The sequence below is a fragment of the Nerophis lumbriciformis genome, linkage group LG23 (genome assembly GCF_033978685.3).
Source record: "Nerophis lumbriciformis linkage group LG23, RoL_Nlum_v2.1, whole genome shotgun sequence".
Classification (NCBI taxonomy): Eukaryota; Metazoa; Chordata; class Actinopteri; order Syngnathiformes; family Syngnathidae; genus Nerophis; species Nerophis lumbriciformis.
The window spans coordinates 31258412-31280410 of NC_084570.2; the positions used below are offsets into that span (position 1 = coordinate 31258412).

At 38.9% G+C, this 21999-nt stretch overlaps 1 protein-coding gene across 1 annotated transcript in view; it reads right to left on the minus strand.

Moving 5' to 3' along the window:
• Window positions 1-1555: 1555 nt before the first annotated feature.
• cdk2 (cyclin dependent kinase 2) overlaps window positions 1556-21999 on the minus strand; it is a 35777-nt gene continuing 15333 nt past the window's right edge. Inside the window, exons 4-7 of the mRNA XM_061984756.2 lie at window positions 16149-16319; window positions 15985-16086; window positions 7115-7318; window positions 1556-2151 (exon numbers count right to left, since the gene is read on the minus strand). Of these exons, the coding sequence (XP_061840740.1) occupies window positions 2047-2151; window positions 7115-7318; window positions 15985-16086; window positions 16149-16319 (582 nt within the window). The 3' untranslated portion in view covers window positions 1556-2046. The remainder of the gene's footprint in view (window positions 2152-7114; window positions 7319-15984; window positions 16087-16148; window positions 16320-21999) is intronic.

Genomic DNA, 21999 nt, shown 5'->3' on the forward strand with positions numbered 1-21999 from the left:
CATCGACACTCACAACACTACTTTGATTTTATCAGCTAGCTGGCTAGCAGATGTTCCCATCCTTGCTACAACGAGGCCTTTAGTGAACCATCAGGGTTAGATGTTGTGTTTCACAAAATAAAACAAATATCAACATATGCATATTGACTAAGTATGTAGTAGTAGATTTAGGCACAATTGACATTCTTAGCTACTTTTGCTGAATATATACCATTTTTCTTATACATAACCCAGTCATTCTCAATCTAGTGGTACACCAAAGAACCACTAAACAGATATTCAAACACAGTGTTACTGTTCAAACTGTGCCCAAAAATATTACATACTAAATATTAAATACACTCGTTAATTAAAACCTCTGCCTTGTTTTTAATGAATACTTAGGCTGACTATGCTAATTATTAGCTACTTTTGCTGAATTTTTACCACTTTTCTTATACATAAGCCAGTCATTCTCAATCTAGTGGTGCACCAAAGAACCACTTAAACAAATATTCGAACACAGAGTTACTGTTCAAACTGTGGCCAAAAATACCAAATATATCGTTAAATAAAACCTCTGCCTTGTTTTTAATGAATACTTAGGCCGACGATGCTAATTTTTAGCTACTTTTGCTGAATATATATAATTTTGTTATACATAAGCCAGTCATTCTCAATCTAGTGGTACACCAACAAACGAATAAATATTCAAACAGTGTTACTATTCAAACTGTGCCCAAAAATATTAAAATATACTCATTAAATAAAAGCCTTGTTTTTAATGAATACTATGCTAATTCTTAGCTACTTTTGCTGAATATATACCGTTTTTCTTATACATAAGCCAGTCATTCTGAATCTAGTGGTGCACCAAAGAACCACTTAAACATTCAAACACATTGTTACTGTTCAAACTGTGCCCAAAAATATCAAATATATTCATTAAATAAAACCTCTGCCTTGTTTTTTTTTTAACTTAGGCCGACTATGCTAATTCTTAGCTACATTTGCTGAATACATACCATTTTTCTTATACATAAGCCAGTCATTCTCAATCTAGTGGTACACCAAAGTACCACTTAAATAATTATTCAAACACAGTGTTACTGTTCAAACTGTGCCCAAAGATATTAAATACACTCGTTAAATAAAACCTCTGCCTTGTTTTTAATGGATACTATGCTGCTGTATTTGAATGTTGGTCAATATGTTGGTACTTGGAGAGCCGAGTGTTTTCTGAGGTGGAACTCGGTGAAAAGGTTTAAGAACCACTGACATAAGCAAATAAATGAGTGATTCATTTAGTGGTACAATTGGGAAATACACCCTCAAAATAACTATTAAAAAGAAAAAAAAATCCTATTATTGTCCTACTAAAAATGTGGTCAACTTTTTAAAACACACTTGAAATGGTACTCATTAGTACGGTAATAAGTACCGGTAGGCTATTACTTAAAAATATTTTTTTATGAATTTGCTTGCTAGTTTTAGAGTTGCAAGTATGAATTTTAACATCCCAAAAAAAATCGGAAATGACACGAAACGTTTCCAAATAAATGACGGCCAACTCGTCTGCAGTCGAAACGGTGAACTTATATGAACAAGTTTATTTTTTGTCAAGAAGCAGTAGCCATATAAAAACGATTCATAAAGGGAGAATAAAATCTAGAGTGAGGAAAAAATGCACACGAGAAAGTGTAAAATCTGAATACAAGGCAAACATCACCAACATATGTACAAATATGAGGAATAAAAGATAATGTTTTTTTTTTCAGTTTTGCAGAGTTCTTTCACCGGCAAACTGGGACCAATAAAAAAGTTGGTATTTGCACTATCCCGAAAACGAATGCTTTGATTCCTATCTAAATTTGGAGGCCTAAAGCCAACATTCCGTTTATATAAAAAGGGTCTGGGCAGAATACTGGAAAGAACCACAAATTATTATGACTACAAAAGCAGATGAACATTTAAAAGTTTGTTCATATCAAATAACCTTCAAACGGATACCAAACCACTTATTGCTTATTGTCATGACAACAACCTACTTTTTCCCCACAACACAATTCAGATTCTCAGATGAGGGAGAGGCATGGTGACATCGCGGAAGAATCGATGGACGAGGGCATTTTTGGCAGATAACCTTTTGTTTGGGTCGTAATGTAGCATTTCCTGTGGGGAGAAAAACAAACAATAAACATTACGATGTAGATGAGGGGTGCAATGTAACAACATTAATCAGAAGTTGTTATTTTTAATCGTCAAAAGCAGGGGTGCCCATTACGTCCATCGCGAGCCAGGCATTAAAAAAAATACACCTAAAAATTAGCGATCATCAATCTTCACCAAGACGACACTTCCGTCACTTGATTGACATTCACGGCACCCGAGGGTGTCGTGAGATGACGCTGGCTGCTGCCAGTTCAGTATTAATAAAAAATGACCGACAGGAAGGCGAGAAACACTTTTTATTTCAACAGACTCTCGCGCCGTACCTGTCGTCAAAATTCTGAAGACCGACTTCACAGTTCCTGTCTTCACAATAAAAGCGCTGCTGCATCCGGCCTGCGCTATTAAAATAAGAGTCTCAAAAGGCTGGCATGCACAAGCTAGCAAGCTACGGAGTTCGCCGTCAATGTACGGTACAGGCCAAAAGTTTGGACACACCTTCTCATTCAATGCGTTTTCTTTATTTTCATGACTATTTACATTGTAGATTGTCACATCAAAACTATGAATGAACACACATGGAGTTATGTACTTTAAAAAAAAGGTAAAATAACTAAAAACATGTTTTATATTCTAGTTTCTTCAAAATAGCCACCCTTTGCGCCGATTACTTTTTCACACACTCTTGGCATTCTCTCGATGAGCTTCAAGAGGTAGTCACCTGAAATGTTTTTTACTTCAGGTGTGCTTGAAGCTCATTGCGAGAATGCCAAGAGTGTACAAAGCCGTAATCAGAGCAAAGGGTGGCTATTTTGAAGAAACTACAATATAAAACATGTTTTCAGTTATTTCACCTTTTTTTGTTAAGTACATAACTCCACATGTGTTCATTCATAGTTTTGATGCCTTCAGTGACAATCTTCAATGCAAATAGTCATGAAAATTAGAGCTGAAAGGATTCCTCGAGTAATTCGATTACAAAATATATTACAGGAATTTTCGCTGCCTCGAGGCGTCGTTAAGTTTTTAAATGGCATTTTGCCTCGTTTAGTAAACAGTAGTCAAAGCTCACGTTTCGCATGGACAGTTAAGGTATCGCACAGCGTGTTTACGTCACAGATCATACGACCCCTTGCACTGCACAACACCGCTCTTTTAAATACGCTTGAGTTTAGAAAACTTTTTCGCCGACATAACCCGCAATGGCAGACGCCGCAGAAAGCAGTGGACAAGAGCCATAGCAAAACGAGGGATTTAAGAAGTGACAAAAGTTTTCTAAGGTGTGGGAACACTTCACACTAAAATGGGTGGAAAACGCAGTAGTTTACAAACATTGCAAAGTGGAGCTCGCATACCACAATAGCACAAGTTCGATGCTGCAGCACCTGTCGAGAAAGCATGCGATTGAGGGACGTCCGGAGGTGAGCTAAGTCATCTATTATCAAATGTAAATGCAAAAGTTGTGTTAGTAAAATATATGTTACTGATTATGATAACCAAAAGGTGTTGAAAACTAAAAACGCTATCCGAGCTGTCGTGTTCAATCAGCCTTTTATTAGTAACCACGCGAAAGTACTCGTGCAAAGTTATTAAAGTCATGCAACCACATGCTACTTGGATAGCTTCCACTTGCATCCACTATAGTCTCTGTAGAATGTAAGAGTGCCAAGTTCTTGTTCACAGCGGTAGCACTTGTGTGCCAAGTTCCTGTCAGCCATATTGGTTCTGAATATGAATTTGCACATTTCAAATGCAGTATTAAAGGCACTACCTAATCCACTTTTTATGTTTGATATAATGAAAACTGTTCCTTTTGTTTTATTTTTGATACTAACAATATAGTTTTATTTTAACATTCTCAGGGAATATTAATTTTGAATACATTTTATATATTTGTGTTTTCATCTCAAACATGTTATGATGGCAAAATGAACATTAAATACTATTTTGCATGCAATGAATGCAATGACCTGCATTGCATTCTTAAAATTTAAAACTGTCATCATTATTAAGTGGTTGGTCTTTTTATATTGTTTATGTATTGTTGGCAGGTTGAAAACAGCTCAGCGGATTTGCATGGAGAAACCAACATTTAAACAGCACCGTATAATAATCATCAAAAACGCACGAGAGACAAGAACTTCGTTTAGCACATAGGGCTGGGAGCGCACCTGTTTTTATTAGCATACACATATTGGCACAATTAACCACCAACGCATTTCAGCTGTGCGTGTCAGCCTTCAAGAATGAAAACAGGCGTTTAGGAAATAAAAGACAATAAGGCCAAACGCAATAATTGAGGGCACATCTTAACATGTATAATTAAACCTTAATCAAGCAAAAATATGATTTATTCGATAACTCGATTAATCGATTGGGACAGCTGATAGAATACTCGATTACAAAAATATTTGATAGCTGCAGCTCTAATGAAAATAAAGAAAACGCATTGGCCTGTACTGTATTTCTTGTAAAGTGTTTAAAAAGGAGTATGGAAGCTGGCAAAAACCAATAAGATGCCAAAAACCAACCACTTTCATGTGGTATTGGACAGAAAGAAGGACTTTTTTTCTCCTTCATTTGAAAATGCAGATGTTATCAGCACTACTGTCTGATTCCCTATCAATGCAAGTCATCAGAATCAGGTAATACTAGGGGTGTAACGGTACACAAAAATTTCGGTGCAGTACGTACCTCGGTTTAGAGGCCACGGTTCGGTTCATTTTCGGTACAGTAAGAAAACAACAAAATACAAATTTTGAGGTTATTTATTTACCAAATTTGCTAAATCTTCCACCAAAAATATTTTTCTTAGTGGAATATTTGATGTGAAGTAATCGGAACCTTGGATAGGTCAATAATTCATAATAACATTGATTTTGATTCAATATTACCGTATTTTCCGCACCATAAGGCGCCCTGGGTTATAAGCCGCGCCTTCAATGAACGGCATATTTCAAAACTTTGTCCACCTATAAGCCGCCCCGCCCCGTGTTGTAAGCCGCATCTAACTGCGCTAAAGGAATGTCAAAAAACAGTCAGATAGGTCAGTCAAACTTTAATAATATATTAAAAACCAGCGTTCTAACAACTCTGTTCACTCCCAAAATGTACGCAAATGTGCAATCACAAACATAGTAAAATTCAAAATAGTGCAGAGCAATAGCAACATAATGTTGCTCGAACGTTAATGTCACAACACACAAAATAAACATAACGCTCACTTTCTGAAGTTATTCTTCATTCATAAATCCCTCGAATTCTTCTCCTTCGGTGTCCAAATTGAAAAGTTGGGCGAATGTGGGATCCAGAATGGCCGGCTCCGTCTCGTCGAAGTAATCGGAGTCAGTGTCGCTGTTGTCCAGCAGTTCTGTGAATCCTGCCTTCCGGAAAGCTCGGACCACAGTTGTGACCGAAATATCTGCCCAGGCATTTACGATCCACTGGCAGATGTTGGCGTATGTCGTCCGGCGCTGTCTCCCTGTCTTGGTGAACGTCACGTGTGTTCGCCTTCTGTCATCCACTGTTCCCACGCAGTTAGCAGTCTAGCTTCGAATGCCCTGTTGACACCAATATCTAGCGGCTTGAGGTCTTTTGTCAATCCACCCGGAATGACGGCGAGTATTGAATTAAGCGCGTAAGCGTGTCTCTTTATGTGATGTTATGAGCTAGCAAATATAACAACTACACTACCCAGCATGCAACGATAGTGACGAGCATGCGCGGTAGCCCTGAGAAGCGTTGTTGTATGCTGGCAGTTAGAATGTGGTTATGAGCACGCTGTGAGTAAACGTTGAGAACTCAGTTAACACGCCTCGTCTGCATTATTTATAATTAGACAGACAACACACTTAATAGGAGCCATTTTGGGGTCTTTACATAAACACACAAATGGAAATGAAACGTCACATATCCCAGCATGCACCGCGCGCTTCTTCTTCTTCTACGGGGAAAAAAGATGGCGGCTGTTTACCGTAGTTGCGAGACCGAAACTTTATGAAAATTTATATTAATATTAACCCATATATAAGGCGCACCGGATTATAAGGCGCACTGTCGGGTTTTGAGAAAATTTGTGGTTTTTAGGTGCGCCTTATAGTGCGGAAAATACGGTAGTTTTGAGAAATGACAGTTGGAAAGAAAAAAAAACAGCTTTGTTTTATTAGTCAACATTGCAACTTTTTCTAAATTACATTTAACCTTTTAAGCTTTTTTATTTCACTTTTGTTATGTTTTTGTTTATGTTAATAGTATTTTTAGAATGTGCCGTGGGCCTTTAAAACATTAGCTGTGGGCCGCAAATGGCCTCCGGGCACACTTTTGATACCCCTGCTATAGATAATAAAACATTAAATCTGATAAATCTATGGATAAAAAGCAGAGCCTGACGACACATGCGCGTTTATCATAACTCTCTCACTCTCTCTGTCTCTGCCCCTCCCTCATGAATGCTGCTGCGCACAATTTGTTTTGTTTTTAACCCCTTCTTAACCCTGAACGTACATTGAAAATACACGCAACCCTAACTCAAAATGGCATTTAAGAAACTCCGCCCTGACAGCTCCGCAAAAGAGGACATGTCCGGTGAACTTTTTTGCACACTGTTGGCATTCTCTCGATGTGCTTCAAGAGCTAATCAATCAGCTGAAAGGGTTTTCACTTCACAGGTGTCATAGTTTTGATGCTTTCAGTGACAATCTACAATGTAAATAGTCATGAAAATAAAGAAAACTCATTGAAACGAGTAGGTGTGTCCAAACTTTTGGCCTGTACTGTATGTAAACATAATTAATTCTTCTAAAATTTGGTGGTTGTGTCTTAAAATAACGGCACGCTCTATCGTCCGGAAAATATGGTAATTAAATGTACCTTTTTTGAACTTATATTTCCACAGTTGAATCAAATAATACTAGATTCATACTCCTCGTCAGAAGGCAACAGTTACAAGAAAATGAAATGTTCTCACTTCCAGCAGCTCTCTTCCATCCTCATCTAGGAGAGGAACCACTTTAGAAAGTTCCTGGCGGGCCCACTTTGGGAAGGAGGGTTTGTAGTCTGGCATAGATGTGACTCCCGGCCAGGTGGCTTCATCGGGGGTTCCCAGAGTGCGGAAGATTCGGAATAGCTGGTCGATCTCGGAGTCGCCGGGGAACAGCGCCCTCCTGGTGATCTGAAGAAGATGGCATTTTCTTACTGGCCCAGACTGGGGAAATTCAAATGTGGGTATTCAGTATCTTTCTCAAAAAGATGGGGGGAGGTTGGAAGACATCCACTTAAATGCTTAACCCAGGGGGTTGAGACAGCAGGCTTAGTTTAACCACAGTCAATGGAAAAACTAAGTCAGGGTCAACTCAGATTAATTTAAAGCTGGCAAATGGAGCGGTCGGAAAATGTGAACAAGATGGAAAGAGAAAAATCCCATATACTAAACAAACTAAAATTACGTTCTTGTGGGGATGATGACGCACACGTGATGGAAGATGTCATTCAAAGATTGTTTTCCTACACAAGCATCAATGATTCAACAGTCCTTCCTTCAGGCATGTGATTTGACCTTATTAAAAATACTGAAAATGAGCCCCCGGCCCCTGAAGATCCTGGTTTTTCAGCAATTGAACATGCAAAAATGAGCAAAAAAAGCACCATTTAAAGATTATTTAGTGTTTAAAGAATTGAAAAATGAGAAACAAAGTTGACATAAATACATAGCCCATTCATCCAAATGAATCACTATGTCAGTGTCAGTCTCTGTGTTATTTAGTCACTATAGTAATTACAACTTGTATTTATTACAACAGTATTTACAACCTTACTAGTGTTCACTTCACATCCACAGATGGTTCATCTATTTATTGACATTATTTACACATTACTATGTCGGTTTCAGTAACTATGTTATTTAGTCACTCCAGTAATTGTGTTTACATCCACAGGAACCACATGGGTTAGCCTACTCTATACAGCATTTACAACCTTACTAGTGTTCACTTCACAGCCACAGATGGTCCATCTAGTTATTGACATTATTTACACATTACTATGTCTGTTTCAGTCACTATGTTATTTAGTCACTAGAGTAATTGTGTTCACATCCACAGGAACCACATGGGTTAGCCTACTCTATACAGTATTTACAACCTTACTAGTGTTCACTTCACATCCACAGATGGTTCATCTCAGTGACGTGCAGTCACTAGAGGCAGGTGAGGCGGGGCCTCACCTGCCATCATGGAAAGAAAAAAAATGTAAAAAGAAAAAAAAAAAATTAAATTGTTATATGTATCCAGTGATTATACTATAAAGTTATTTTCCATTTAACTTCACTAGTTTTAGATTATTTTTATTCAAAATCGCTGAATTTTCACATTTGCCGTTCAAATACTGAGAAGAGACGGTGCGGTGAACAGCAGCCAGTTGAGGCACGTCACTCAGTGCCGCAACATGGATTGCACAATGACTCGGCTAACTGCTGGCCTGCTGTGCAGTGAGACTGTATTGCTATATGAACTATATTATACATTTCCATAGTTTAGTTAGCTGAGGTATATAATGTACAGTGTATTTTGTCAACAACTGTATGTGTGTAAAGTATTTCTTGTGCTGAGCGATCATAAAACGGCTGCAAAAGACGCACTGGCTGAGGCTCGCTTCCTGCACCCCCGCCGTAGAATTGTTATATCAACTAAAGCCCACACTTAAACTTTCCACGTGCAAGATTGAATCTATTTTAAAAAATTATTTCGTAAGAAGCCAAAATTGCAAAAACAATAATGTTGGTGTTGGAGGAGTTGTGAATGACTGCAGGGACAAAGAAAAATAATTAAATTGTTATATGTATCCAGTGATTATACTATAAAGTTATTTTCCATTTAACTTCACCAGTTTTAGATTATTTTTATTCAAAATCGCTGAATTTTCACATTTGCCGTTCAAATACTGAGAAGAGACGGTGCGGTAAACAGCAGCCAGTTGAGGCACGTCACTCAGTGCCGCAACATGGATTGCGCAATGACTCGGCTAACTGCTGGCCTGCTGTGCAGATACACCTGCAGACTGCAGGCGTACCTAATTCACAACTCCTCCAACACGAACATTATTGTTTTTGCACTTTTTGGCTTCTTATTAAATAACTTTTGTAACCTATTTTCATGGGCTATCCTCTTTGTGATGTTAAGTTCCTGTTATGCGCTGTTATACAGTATATGCCTTGAGCTCTTATTTTGAAGGCGCTAAGAGCGGAAGTGATGACACGGAGTGGAGCGGAAGTTTTTGAAAGAAGGTAAATAAAGTGGTCCTCGTGTAAACTGGAGCCTCCGTGTTTGTTATTTTGTAGTTTCATACAGTATAGGCGACATTTATAAACGCCCGGTTACACTTTTTTAAATAGATTCAATCTTGCACGTGGAAAGTTTAAGTGAGGGCTTTAGTTGCGGTGCATGGACTTAATTTCTAAGTAAAGGTAAGACCATAATAACGTTTTTTTTTATTAAATGTGCTTTTTTGTGTGCTACAGTTTGTATGTGTAAAGTTAAAGTTAAGTTAAAGTACCAATGATTGTCACACACACTAGGTGTAATGAAATTTGTCCTCTGCATTTGACCCATCCCCTTGATCACCCCCTGGGAGGTGAGGGGAGCAGTGTGCAGCAGCGGCGCCGCGCCTGGGAATCATTTTTGGTGATTTAACCCCCAATTCCAACCCTTGATGCTGAGTGCCAAGCAGGGAAGAATGCTGGTATGAGCTTTTAAACATAACTCGTTAACTGCTGCCAATCAAATGGTGAATAAGATACTCTTTAGGGTCCATATGTTTGTAAATCTGACTGTGATGAAGTCAGTGCCTCACCAGCCATCAACCTCACCGCACGTCACTGGTTCATTTAGTTATTGACATTATTTACACATTCGATGTATGTTTCAGTCACTATGTTATTTAGTTACTACAGTAATTGTGTTCACATCCACAGTAACCACATGGGTTAGCCTACTCTATACAGTATTTATACAACTTTACTAGTGTTCACTTCATAGCCACAGACAATTAATCTACTTATTGACATTATTTACACCTTACTTTGCTTAATTCACACATTAAATTCAAAACGATTCAACTATTCAATGTCAACATATAAAGAGTAAAAATAATGAACAAAATGTCAGCTACTGTCTTGTTGTAAAACACCAGTGAAAATGAAATGTAGCATTTAGACAGGCTATACTGTAGCAAACATGTCTGCCACAATCTTGTGTTCTTAAAAAAAAATCTAAGGAAGATTCTATCCCTCTGCCATCTTCCACTAGTTTTTCAAATATATAAGTTGCCGCTTGAATATTCCCTTTTCTCTTCTTCCGTACTCTCTCGTCGTCATTTGGGATGTCTGTTGTGATTTCACTTCCTGGTTCGATGACCTGCCCTATCTTGCCTATGATTGGCCTGTCCCTAATGTTTTGCCCTATATCTTAACCAATCGTGACTCATCATGGATGTTCTTATACGTAACCCAACCAATCATTATTGATGTTTCCCGTGTATGTTGTCCCCTGCCCGTGGAGTTACTTCGCTACGTAGCTTCCATTTTTAAGTTAATAATTTTTTTATGGAAAACCGTAGTTTTTGGATTATCAAAAACCGTACTCATTAGGGGAAAACCGTAGCTGTTGACAGGTATGGCAAAGAGACGGATCGAGATTTTAACACACATTGTAGGTAGGAAAAAACTAAAAAAGGATTTTTATATTTTTACAGAGATAAAAAAAGGTGGATTTCCGACTATAGACGGAAAAATCACATGCCTGTTCCTCGCCGCATTGCGCTTCAAATATTGAGTATTTAACAAATTGTGGATTTTTGGGGTGTATTTCTAATCTTTTTTTATAGCATATTCTACAATTGTGTGGTCCTAAATTAACCTTTTCACGCATAAAATGGCAAAATTAACCAAAATATTAATATTACAGTAGTATCGGCACTACTAGGGATTTCATATCACGGTTATCGTGGCCAAAATGATCACAGTTATGTTTTTTATCGCGGTATTTTGAATATGCTCAAAAAGTACTTATACACACAATGATATCGTTTGACAAACTTAGTTCTTTTAAATGACTTGCGGTGAGAAAAGCCATTATTTTGTGTTTGCTTCACTTGCAGTGTTTTAGTTTTAGTATTTTAACTCTTAAATGGCTGAGCTTTTATTGTTTTAAAACGTTGTTTATCCTGTAGCATTTTAAGATGTATTCAAATGAAAAGTGCATAACAAATCAAATCTATTGTTATTATTTCTTGCGGGCGTTGTGGCGTCCTACTATGTTTAATGGTCCTTCAACGCAAAGCAATAGTCCTCGGAGTACAGAAGAATCAACCAAAGACACACAGCTCGTAGGTCCAATGTGCACAATTGAATATATTAGTTGCTCGACAGCAATGTGCGTACCCAAGTTCAGATTGGGGTATGTCGTTTTTTAATGCGAAAATACATAATGTTTCCTGTTTTCATGTTAGCATTTAAACTAGCCAGCTGTCACTCCTTGAGTTAGTCAAAGTGCAGTTATCAATCAGTTTTTTTGAAAATCGTAATCTAAAAAAGGTAATACTAACGGTCCCGGGTTTTACCGCGATTATTAGTACCGTTCATCCCAAGTCGTTACTGATTGACTCAGCTTAAGGTAGCATTACTATATTTCTTTAGTGTTGGTGGCGAGTGCGCCTTACAGGGCCACCAAAAAATATGTCTCATATGTGGTCCGTGTGGGTTGCAGTGGAACTCAACTGTAATACACTTTTCCACCACGTGTGGCAGTAATGACAATAAACAAACAAAAGGAGTCTGGAGCTACAGTCATAAAGAAGTTATTTGAAGCGCAAAAATGATGACTAAAGTGGTGAAGCTGTATGACATTTTATTGTTAAAAAGTTAAAGTACCCATGATTTTCACACACACACTAGGTGTGGCGAAATTATTCTCTGCATTTGACCCATATCACCCTTGATCACACCCTGGGAGGTGAGGGGAGCAGTGGACAGCAGCGGTGGCCGCGCCGGGGAATCATTTTTGGTGATTTAACCCCCAATTCCAACCCTTGATGCTGAGTGCCAAGCAGGGAGGTAATGGGTCCCATTTTTATAGTCTTTGGTATGACTCGGCCGGGGTTTGAACGCACGACCTACTGATCTCAGTAGGTCTTTTGTAGCTGTATGTAAAAAAGGCGCCGCTGAAATGGTAGCTGGTTGCATTAGCTCTGTGCTACTTCAATGTTTCCCTCTTCATGTGTTTTTACCTTATGTGACAGAGTCAGTGGAACATGCAATCATTCATTGCGGGAAATGCAGTAGAGAAAGGACAAAACTAAGATAGGAACTTAGAAGACATGGACAGGAGGACTCTCAAAGGGGGACACAGCAGTGCTGCAGCACAACATTTTAGTGAAGTTTCTCCAAGAGTTTATGGGACAGGAAGAAGTAAAATGTACATTTCTGACCATTTTTGCCTAGGGTTTGAACCCTGCGGCTTGTAAAATAGTGCTGCTAATTTATGCATTTTTCCCCTGAAGGTTGTAATGCAAATCCAGTGTATTTGCTTAGTTTTTATTTATTGTTTGTGCTATGGCACCATCTTCTGGACGAGTTGGCTCACTGCAGGTGCTGCAGTGTCTTTCCATTTACCAGCAGTCCTTTTTGTTTTCTTTTTTACCCGAGTGCCGTTCTGTCTTCTCGCCGTCCATAGCATTTTGAATGAATTCTTCATATATCAATACAAGCAATGTTTTTAAGTTTTACAATATAACAAGCAATTCTTACCTACTAAACCAGGGGTGTCAAAGTCATTTTAGCTCAGGAGCCGCATGGAGGAAAATCTATTCCCGCGGGGTACAATCATGGCATTAAAACTTTCAAATAAACACAACTTCAGATTGTTTTCTTTGTCTTACTGTGGCCAAAAATAGGACAAGCACATTCTGAAAATGTACATATTACAAATAACCCTCTTGGCAAAACATTCCAAGTTAGTTGAAAATTCCACGGAAAAGAATTGGTGCAGTTTTAAAAACACCATGAACTTACACTTTGTCCCAGTGGTTTTAAACTGTAAGCACTTCCTGTTTTGAAATCCCTTGTTGAATTCTCATGTTGGAAACCCAGTGTTTCCTCAAACTGCCACATTGGTGACAACCGCAACTGCCACAGCACATTATTAGTGAAGTGAATTATATTTATATAGCGCTTTTCTCTAGCGACTCAAAGCGCTTTACATAGTGAAACCCAATATCTAAGTTACATTTAAACCAGTGTGGGTGGCACTGGGAGCAGGTGGGTAAAGTGTCTTGCCCAAGGACACAACGGCAGTGACTAGGATGGCAGAAGCGGGGATCGAACCTGCAACCCTCAAGTTGCTGGCACGGCCGCTCTACCACCCGAGCTATACAGCCACATTAATTTATAATCATTCAAATATAACAATTATAATATAAACAAATCTATCCAAATGACACCATCAAGGTAACATCACTACAAACTTAACCAATCTAAAGTATGATATAAAAATGAACAAACAACAAATGAATAAACACATTTTTACAATGGAGTTCAGGGTGCGCATCATGCATTCCACCAATTAAAAGCACTGCACGGAACTAACTAAAAAGATGATGGTCAATCTGACTTAAGTCTTTGCATCTTACGTTTCGTTATGTTATCTGTTGAGTGGATAATTTACAATAAAATAATGTATCTGCCGCCAGCCACAACAGGAGCAGCTGCTTGCTTGCACCTGAGTTGAGGGAACTTAAAGTTAGCTGACACGTCATCTTTTAAAACTGTCATGTGTGACGTGCGTTACAGTTGAATTGCTGTTGCGACATCCAGTGGACACATTTAGAACAGCACTTTCTTTTATTAAAAAATGCAACTAATTTTTATATTTAGCAAACTGATCTTACGGGCCGCGGGCCAGATTAGACCTGTTCGCGGTCCCAAACGTTCCCATGTGTGATGTCTATAGGAGTGTTATAATGCATATTTGTATGTGCTATCGTAATGTAGTGTAGCTAATGTGCCAAAAACACTTACGAGTGTCTGCGTTAGTATTTTACAATGAAATTTTTTATTGTTTCAGTTTTACAAATTCCTCAGTAAATTCATCAAAACGTCACCGTGGAGTTATTGAGTTTGTTTAGCTGATTGGAGAGCTAGCTTGCGCAGTTAATGGATCCATGAGGATGACTTCTGTTTTGTTTGATCAGCCGTTTTACTGCCTTGTTACAGACACCGTTTGGAAACAATTAAGGCATGTAAATAAACATTTACAAAAGATTTCTGTGTAAATAATTAATTTCACAACTAATAAATGGAAAAATGTTTTTTTCTTTAAAAATTTTGTTGGTGCGGCTTATATAACGGTGTGCTCTATAGTCCAGAAAATACGGCATATTTAATATTTTTGGCAACTGTAACATTACACACAGTTTGAACAGTGAACTGCGTTCGAATGTAGGCAAATAAATTGCGGTATTTTAATCAAGTGATTCTCTGGCATACCACTAAATGGAGCTCGGACCACAGTTTGAGAGTCACTGACCCACGGTAACACATCCAGGCATTATTCTGCTCAATACAACACCGACATTGAATCAGGAGATTTGCCAAACCCTTTAAAAGTAATACTAATAAACAATCGATTAATTTTAGAATTAAAAAAATATTTTCCATATATTAGCCGCACCGGACTATATACGAGATACAGTATATACCGGTACGAAATATTTTTGTTTCCAAACGGTGTCTGTAACACGGCAGTAAAATGGTTGATCAAACAAAACAGAAGTCATCATCATGGACCCACTAGCTGCGCAAGTTAGCTCTCCAATCAGCTAAACAGACTCAATAACTCAATAATAGACACTCATAAATGTGTTAACGCATTAGCTAATGCTAACAACACCAGCATCACTCCATTATGATAGCAGGTACAAATATGCATGAAAACACTCCTACAGACATCACACATGGGACACTTTTAAGTAAGTAAGCATTGTTTTAGTTATATTGTTAAACTTACAAACGTTGCTTGGCGTGATGAATGAAGAATCCAAACGCATAGAACGGTATGGACGGCTGAAAAACTGAACAGCACTCTGGAAAAAAAAAAGTACTTCCGGTAAATGGAAGGACACTGTACCTTCTGCAGTGAGCGAACTCGTCCAAAAAATGGCGTCGTAGCAAAAACAAACAAAAAATACCCTCTAAGTGTTTTTGCTTGTTTTTTTTATACAATTACTTTTCTTATGGCCACCAGCAAAGAAAATCCTTGAATTAGTCGCTCCATCTTATAAAGTGCAGGGTTCAAAGTGTAGGAAAAAAGTAGCGTTTTTTAGTCAGAAATGTATGGTACTTGTTAAATAAAACCTCAGCCTTGTTTTTAATTAATACTTTGGCCTACCACGCTACTGTATATTAATATTGGTCATTATGGTGGTACTTGATGAATATTTAGGTCTACTACACTACTGTATTTTAATATTGGTCAATAAGGTGGTACTTGATGAATACTTAGGTCTACTACACTACTGTACTTTAATGTTGTCATTATGGTGGTAATTGATGTATACTTAGGTCTACTACACTACTGTATTTTAATATTGGTCAATATGGTGGTACTTGGAGGGTCAAGTGCTTTATGGGGTACTTGCTGCCAAAGGTGATTTAATGCAAACTATTAAGAGCGCCTCTGCTGGCTGCAGCTAAGTAGTGCACTCCAGTCGACAAGTATGTCCACAATATGGACGCCATTCTAACTTATGATTATTTATATTATGCTCATCCCGACTGGAAACAATTACCATTTCAGCAAAGATGCATCCCAAACTCCAGATGTCGACAGCCGTGGAGTAAAACTTGCAGCCCAGCAGGATCTCGGGCGCTCTGTACCACAGCGTCACCACCTGACACACAAAGTAAAACTCAGCAAAAGTGAAAGTAAACCTGACCACACATGTCCACTTACCTCGTGCGTGTACGTGCGCACCGGCACACCGAACGCTCTTGCCAGGCCAAAGTCCGCTAGCTTGATCTCCCCCTGGGCGTTGATGAGGAGGTTTTGGGGCTTCAGGTCCCGGTGAAGAACCCTGTGGGAGTGGCAGAATGCCAAGCCTTGCAGCAGCTGGAAGAGATAGCTCTGCAAGATGGCAGAAAAGTGAATGTTTAGTCATCGTCAGGTTAGTGACTGATTATTATTATTATTATTATTATTATATTATGGCATTTTGACCTACAGTGTATATCGTATCGGCCTCTTTTCTTTTACAACTAAAACAGAACTGCGTCAGCAGATAAAATATATACCAAGGTTTCCCCTAGAGGCAGCATGGTGGAACAGGGGTTAGTGCATGTGCCTCACAATACGAAGGTCCTGAGTTCAATCCTGGGCTCGGGATGTTTCTGTGTGGAGTTTGCACGTTCTCCCCGTGACTGTGTGGGTTCCCTCCGGGTACTCCGGCTTCCTACCACCTCCAAAGACATGCACCTGGGCATAGGTTGATTGGCAACACTAAATTGTCCCTAGTGTGTGAATGTTGTCTATCTGTGTTGGCCCTGCGATGAGGTGGCGACTTGTCCAGGGTGTACCCCGCCTTCCGCCTGAATGCCGCTGAGATAGGCTTGCGCAACCCCGAAAGGGACAAGCGGTGGGAAATGGATGGATGGGTTTCCCCTAGACTGCAAAGATACCTGTGGTGGTGGGGGCGTCACCATGCACCACCATGATGTCATCGAATAATTTGCTATGGTAATGATTTTCTTAAAAAAGGCTAAAAAAAATATAAAAATACATTTCAAACAAATGTGTTATTACTTAGTATTAACATATATATATATTTTTTATCATTTTGCCATATTTTCAATTGTTGCTGCTTATTGTACAATGTACTTTGTTGAGATTTGTTCAAGTGTTTAAAGACTCTAAATGACTTTTTTGTTAAATACAACTAGCAACAAATTAAGCATCTTCTTTTGGTGTTATTATAGAATGTAGTTGTGTTTAAAGACTCTTAACTTCCGTCCCTCCATGTCCCTTCCAGAGGCTGCAGCGATCATGATGTCACACTGTAGTTTCACTTTCTCTTCTTATAAGCCACCACTGTCCTTTTAATATTTGCACATTTTGTAGATGGCTGTCCGCACGGGTATATCTGCAATTAGGGCTGGGCGATATGGCCTTTTTTTAATATCTCGATATTTTTGGGCCATGTCACGATACACGATATATATCTCGATATTTTGCCTTAGCCTTGAACGAACACTTGATGCATATAATCACAGCAGTATGATGATTCTATGTGTCTACATTAAAACATTCTTGTTCATACTGCATTAATATATGCTCATTTTAAACTTACAATATTTTATATAACTTTAATCTGTTCTCAAGTTTAAAAAAAATATTTTCAAGGTATGGCGGTAATGAAAATGCCGTGGCGGCGCGTCACATTCAATGACATTACGGGGAAACCCTGTATACACATACCAGTATTTATTATATTAAAAAAGCATTAGTGAAGTAGGTAGTAATAATAACCACTGCTCAAGCACCAGCCAATTTATCTTCCTCCTGCAATGTTGGTTTGTGCATTGTATATCTCATTCTCTTCCGCTTAAATTTTAAAATCCAGTTTTTGTCCTTCGTTCCGTTTTGTTTTGGCTATTGCGACAAGTCGCTCGACAAGCCTTTGTTCGCAACACCCGCAGCGAGGGCTCATTATTGAAGGAGTGCACACGGTTTCAATCAAATAACAAGGTGACATACTCGGATGGACATGAAGATGACAGAAAACATATCTCTTGTCAAAAATGCAAACTTTGTGTAAATGTCTTGATGATCAGGAGAATTATTGAATAAGTAAGGAAGAAGAGGCAGCAGCTCACACATTCTCACACTTTTTTTTAAGTGATGTCAAACATCTTGAAAAATGTCTCAACTATAATCTACCGTAAAGGAGCCCAGAATTGTTTTGTTTTTATAAATGTTGGCAATATTTCCGCGTTCTTCACGAAGAAAACAATGTAATAAATCTATAAATTGTTACAAAATGTTATAAAATTGAGTAGATGGTGAGGTATTGTGATGAAAATGCAAATGGTGTTGCTCCTCTGAGACACACCTAATAAAAGTGTTATAGGGCTGGACAATGAATCGAATTTTGATTATTGCTTCTCACAATCATGAAAATTTAATAATATAATGTCTGACTGTGCTAACAAAATAAAGGTTTTAAAAAAAGCACACACTATGGTGTGGTAAAATAAGTGTAAAAGATAAAACATTGAACTAAAAAAAATGTAAACGTAAAAACTGAATTAAATAGTTTTTTATATTGCTATTGTTATTTAAATGTATTGTTATTGACATTATTTTACTTGTTACTAATTAGGGTTGTACAGTATATCGGCACTAGTATAGTACCGCAATACTAATTAATCATATTCGGTACTATACCGCCTCTAAAAAGTACCAGTCCAGCCCCCCCCCCCCACATCATGACATTGCTGGTTTTATGAGCAGAAGAGCATGTTCGGCACTGCGCACACACACGGTGTACTTACAAGCAGACACAGTATGTAGACAGAAAAGGGAGAATGGACGCATTTTGGTCTAAAAAGTAAAGATAAAGGTGAAGTTAAAACACTGAAACGCCCTCAGGAAGAGGTGCTTTAAGACATGGCTAGCTAGCGAGCAGTCGGTAATGTTTTAGCTACTTCTAAATCACTAATCCTGGTCTCCATGGCGACAAATAAAGTAAGTTTCTTACAAGTATCATTATCACTGCAGGACGGGGAAGAGCTAAACATGCTTCACTACACACCGTAGCTCACCGGCGTCACAATGTAAACAAATGCCATCGGTGGATCTACACCTGACATCCACTGTAATGATACCAAGTGCAGGAGCGTATCTAGTAGGGGTGTAACGGTACAGAAAAATTTCGGTTCGGTATGTACCTCGGTTTAGAGGTCACGGTTTGGTTAATTTTTGGTACAATCAGAAAACAACAAAATATAAATTTTTTGGTTATTTATTTACCAAATTTGCAAACAATGGCTTTATCCTTTTAACATTGAGAACACTATAATAATTCTGCCCACGTTAATCAACATTAAACTGCCTCAATTTGTTGCTCAAATTAAATCAAATGACAAAACTTTTCTTCTACATATAAAAAGTGCAACATTAAACAGTTTCAACTCATCACGCTTAATTTATTAAAGCATTTGTGAAGCCTGTAGTTGATTTTCATTATGTAAATGTTATATTTTTATCAACATGTGATAGCAGGGACCCTGCGATTCAAAACTAGGCTGCTGCATTACTAATGATTAATGTAACTATAGCTGAAAAAATAGTACAATAGCAATAGGAGAGATTATTCATCCCTGAACACCATGGAGTACATGCAGGCTTAATGATGACATTATTATATCAACTATCAGAGACAGAAACTCTTCATTTAACATAATGTCCTTTTTTGCTGCTTCAACACAGCTCAATCAACACAGAAAAAGGTAAAGTGAAATAACAGACAGACAGGGCTTTGCTGTCCATAACACACACACACACACACACACACACACACACACACGCACACACACACACACACACAATGAGGTAACGTTACGCTAAAAGCTAATTAGCCTTCACCTCAAGCCAGGGCTGCGAGCGAGCTGAGATGCAGTTTGTTTTGTTTCTAGAAGGTCAACGGGCTCATAGTGATGTTACTAGTAGTTGACTGGGAGGTGTTTATTATAATTTGGGGAAAGTCCGCTGCCTGATGCTCACCTGCTAAACACCTATCTGCTAACCTCACCGCAGAAGCACTGACTACATGCGCTCTGAATACGCACTGCTGATTGGCTGTTACCGTTCTGAATACGCACTGCTGATTGGCTGTTACCGCTATGGTTGTAACCAATCAGATGGTTGTGTGGGTGGGACAATGCTGGGTGCTGTGTAGGAGACAGAGTCAGAAAGCAGAGTAGCTTGTTAAGACTTTAGCTTAGGCGGCTACCGTATTTTCCGCACTATAAGCCGCCCCGGGTTATTAGCCGCACCTACAATGAATGGCATATTTCAAAACTTTGTCCACCTATAAGCCGCCCCGGACTATAAGCTGCGCCTACGCTGCGCTAAAGGGAATGTCAAAAAAACAGTCAGATAGGTCAGTCAAACTTTAATAATATATTAAAAACCAGCGTTCTAACAACTCTGTCCCAAAATGTACGCAAATGTGCAATCACAAACATAGTAAAATTCAAAATAGTGCAGAGCAATAGCAACATAATGTTGCTCGAACGTTAATGTCACAACACACAAAATAAACATAGCACTCACTTTCTGAAGTTATTCTTCATTCGTAAATCCTTCGAATTCTTCGTCTTCGGTGTCCGAATTGAAAAGTTGGGCAAATGTGGGATCCAAAATGGCCGGTTCCGTCTCGTCGAAGTCATCGGAGTCAGTGTCACTGTTGTCCAGCAGTTCTGTGAATCCTGCCTTCCGGAAAGCTCGGACCACAGTTGTGACCGAAATATCTGCCCAGGCATTTACGATCCACTGGCAGATGTTGGCGTATGTCGTCCGGCGCTGTCTGCCTGTCTTAGTGAAAGTGTGTTCGCCTTCGGTCATCCATTGTTCCCACGCCGTTCGCAGTCGTGATTTGAATGCCCTGTTGACACCAATATCCAGCGGTTGGAGTTCTTTGGTTAATCCACCCGGAATGACGGCGAGTGTTGTATTTGTGTGCTTCACTTGTTTTTTGACACCATCTGTAATGTGGGCGCGCATAGAGTCGTATATCAACATGGACGGAGCTGTGTGAAAAAAGCCACCCGGCCTCTTCGCGTAAACTTCCCTTAACCACTCGCTCATCTTTTCTTCATCCATCCATCCCTTCGAGTTAGCTTTTATGATGACGCCGGCTGGAAAGGTCTCTTTTGGCAAGGTCTTCCTTTTGAATATCACCATGGGTGGAAGTTTCAGGCCATTAGCATGGCAAGCTAGAACCACAGTGAAGGACGACTTCTCATTCCCTGTGGTGCGAATATTCACCGTACGTGCTCCCGTTGTATCCACAGTATGGTTCACAGGAATATCAGTTGCTGTGAAATAGTAATCCGTGTGAGGATGGAGAGATTGCGTCTTTTCATGAACCGGATCCTTGTCGCTTAGTAGGAGCCATTTTGTGGTCTTTACAGATGTAAACAGGAAATGAAACGTACGGTAATATCCGCGCGCTTTTTCTTCTTCTACGCGGGCGGGTGGTTGCTTACAGTAGAAGAAGAAGCGCTTCCTGTTCTATGGGGGCGGGTGCTTACCTTGGCGGTTGCTTGCGTAGAAGAAGAAGCGCTTCCTGTTCTACCGGGAAAAAAGATGGCGGCTGTTTACCGAAGTTGCGAGATCGAAACTTTATGAAAATGAATCTTAATATTTATCCATATATAAAGCGCACCGGGTTAAAAGCCGCACTGTCTGCTTTTGAGTAAATTTGTGGTTTTTAGGTGCGGCTAATGGTGCGGAAAATACGGTACTTAATATGTTCGTGTGGAAACTCGTTCGGTACACCTCCGAACCGAACCCCCCGTACCGAAACGGTTCAATACAAATACACGTACCACTACACCCCTAGTATCTAGTCAATACTATGATTACATCGATATTTTTAGCATCACAAAATATTTTTTTCGTTTTTTTATATTTATATTATGTTTATAAACTCAGGAAATATGTCGCTGGACACATGAGGACTTTGAATATGACCAATGTATGATCCTGTAACTACTTGGTATCGAATCGATACCCAAAATTGTGG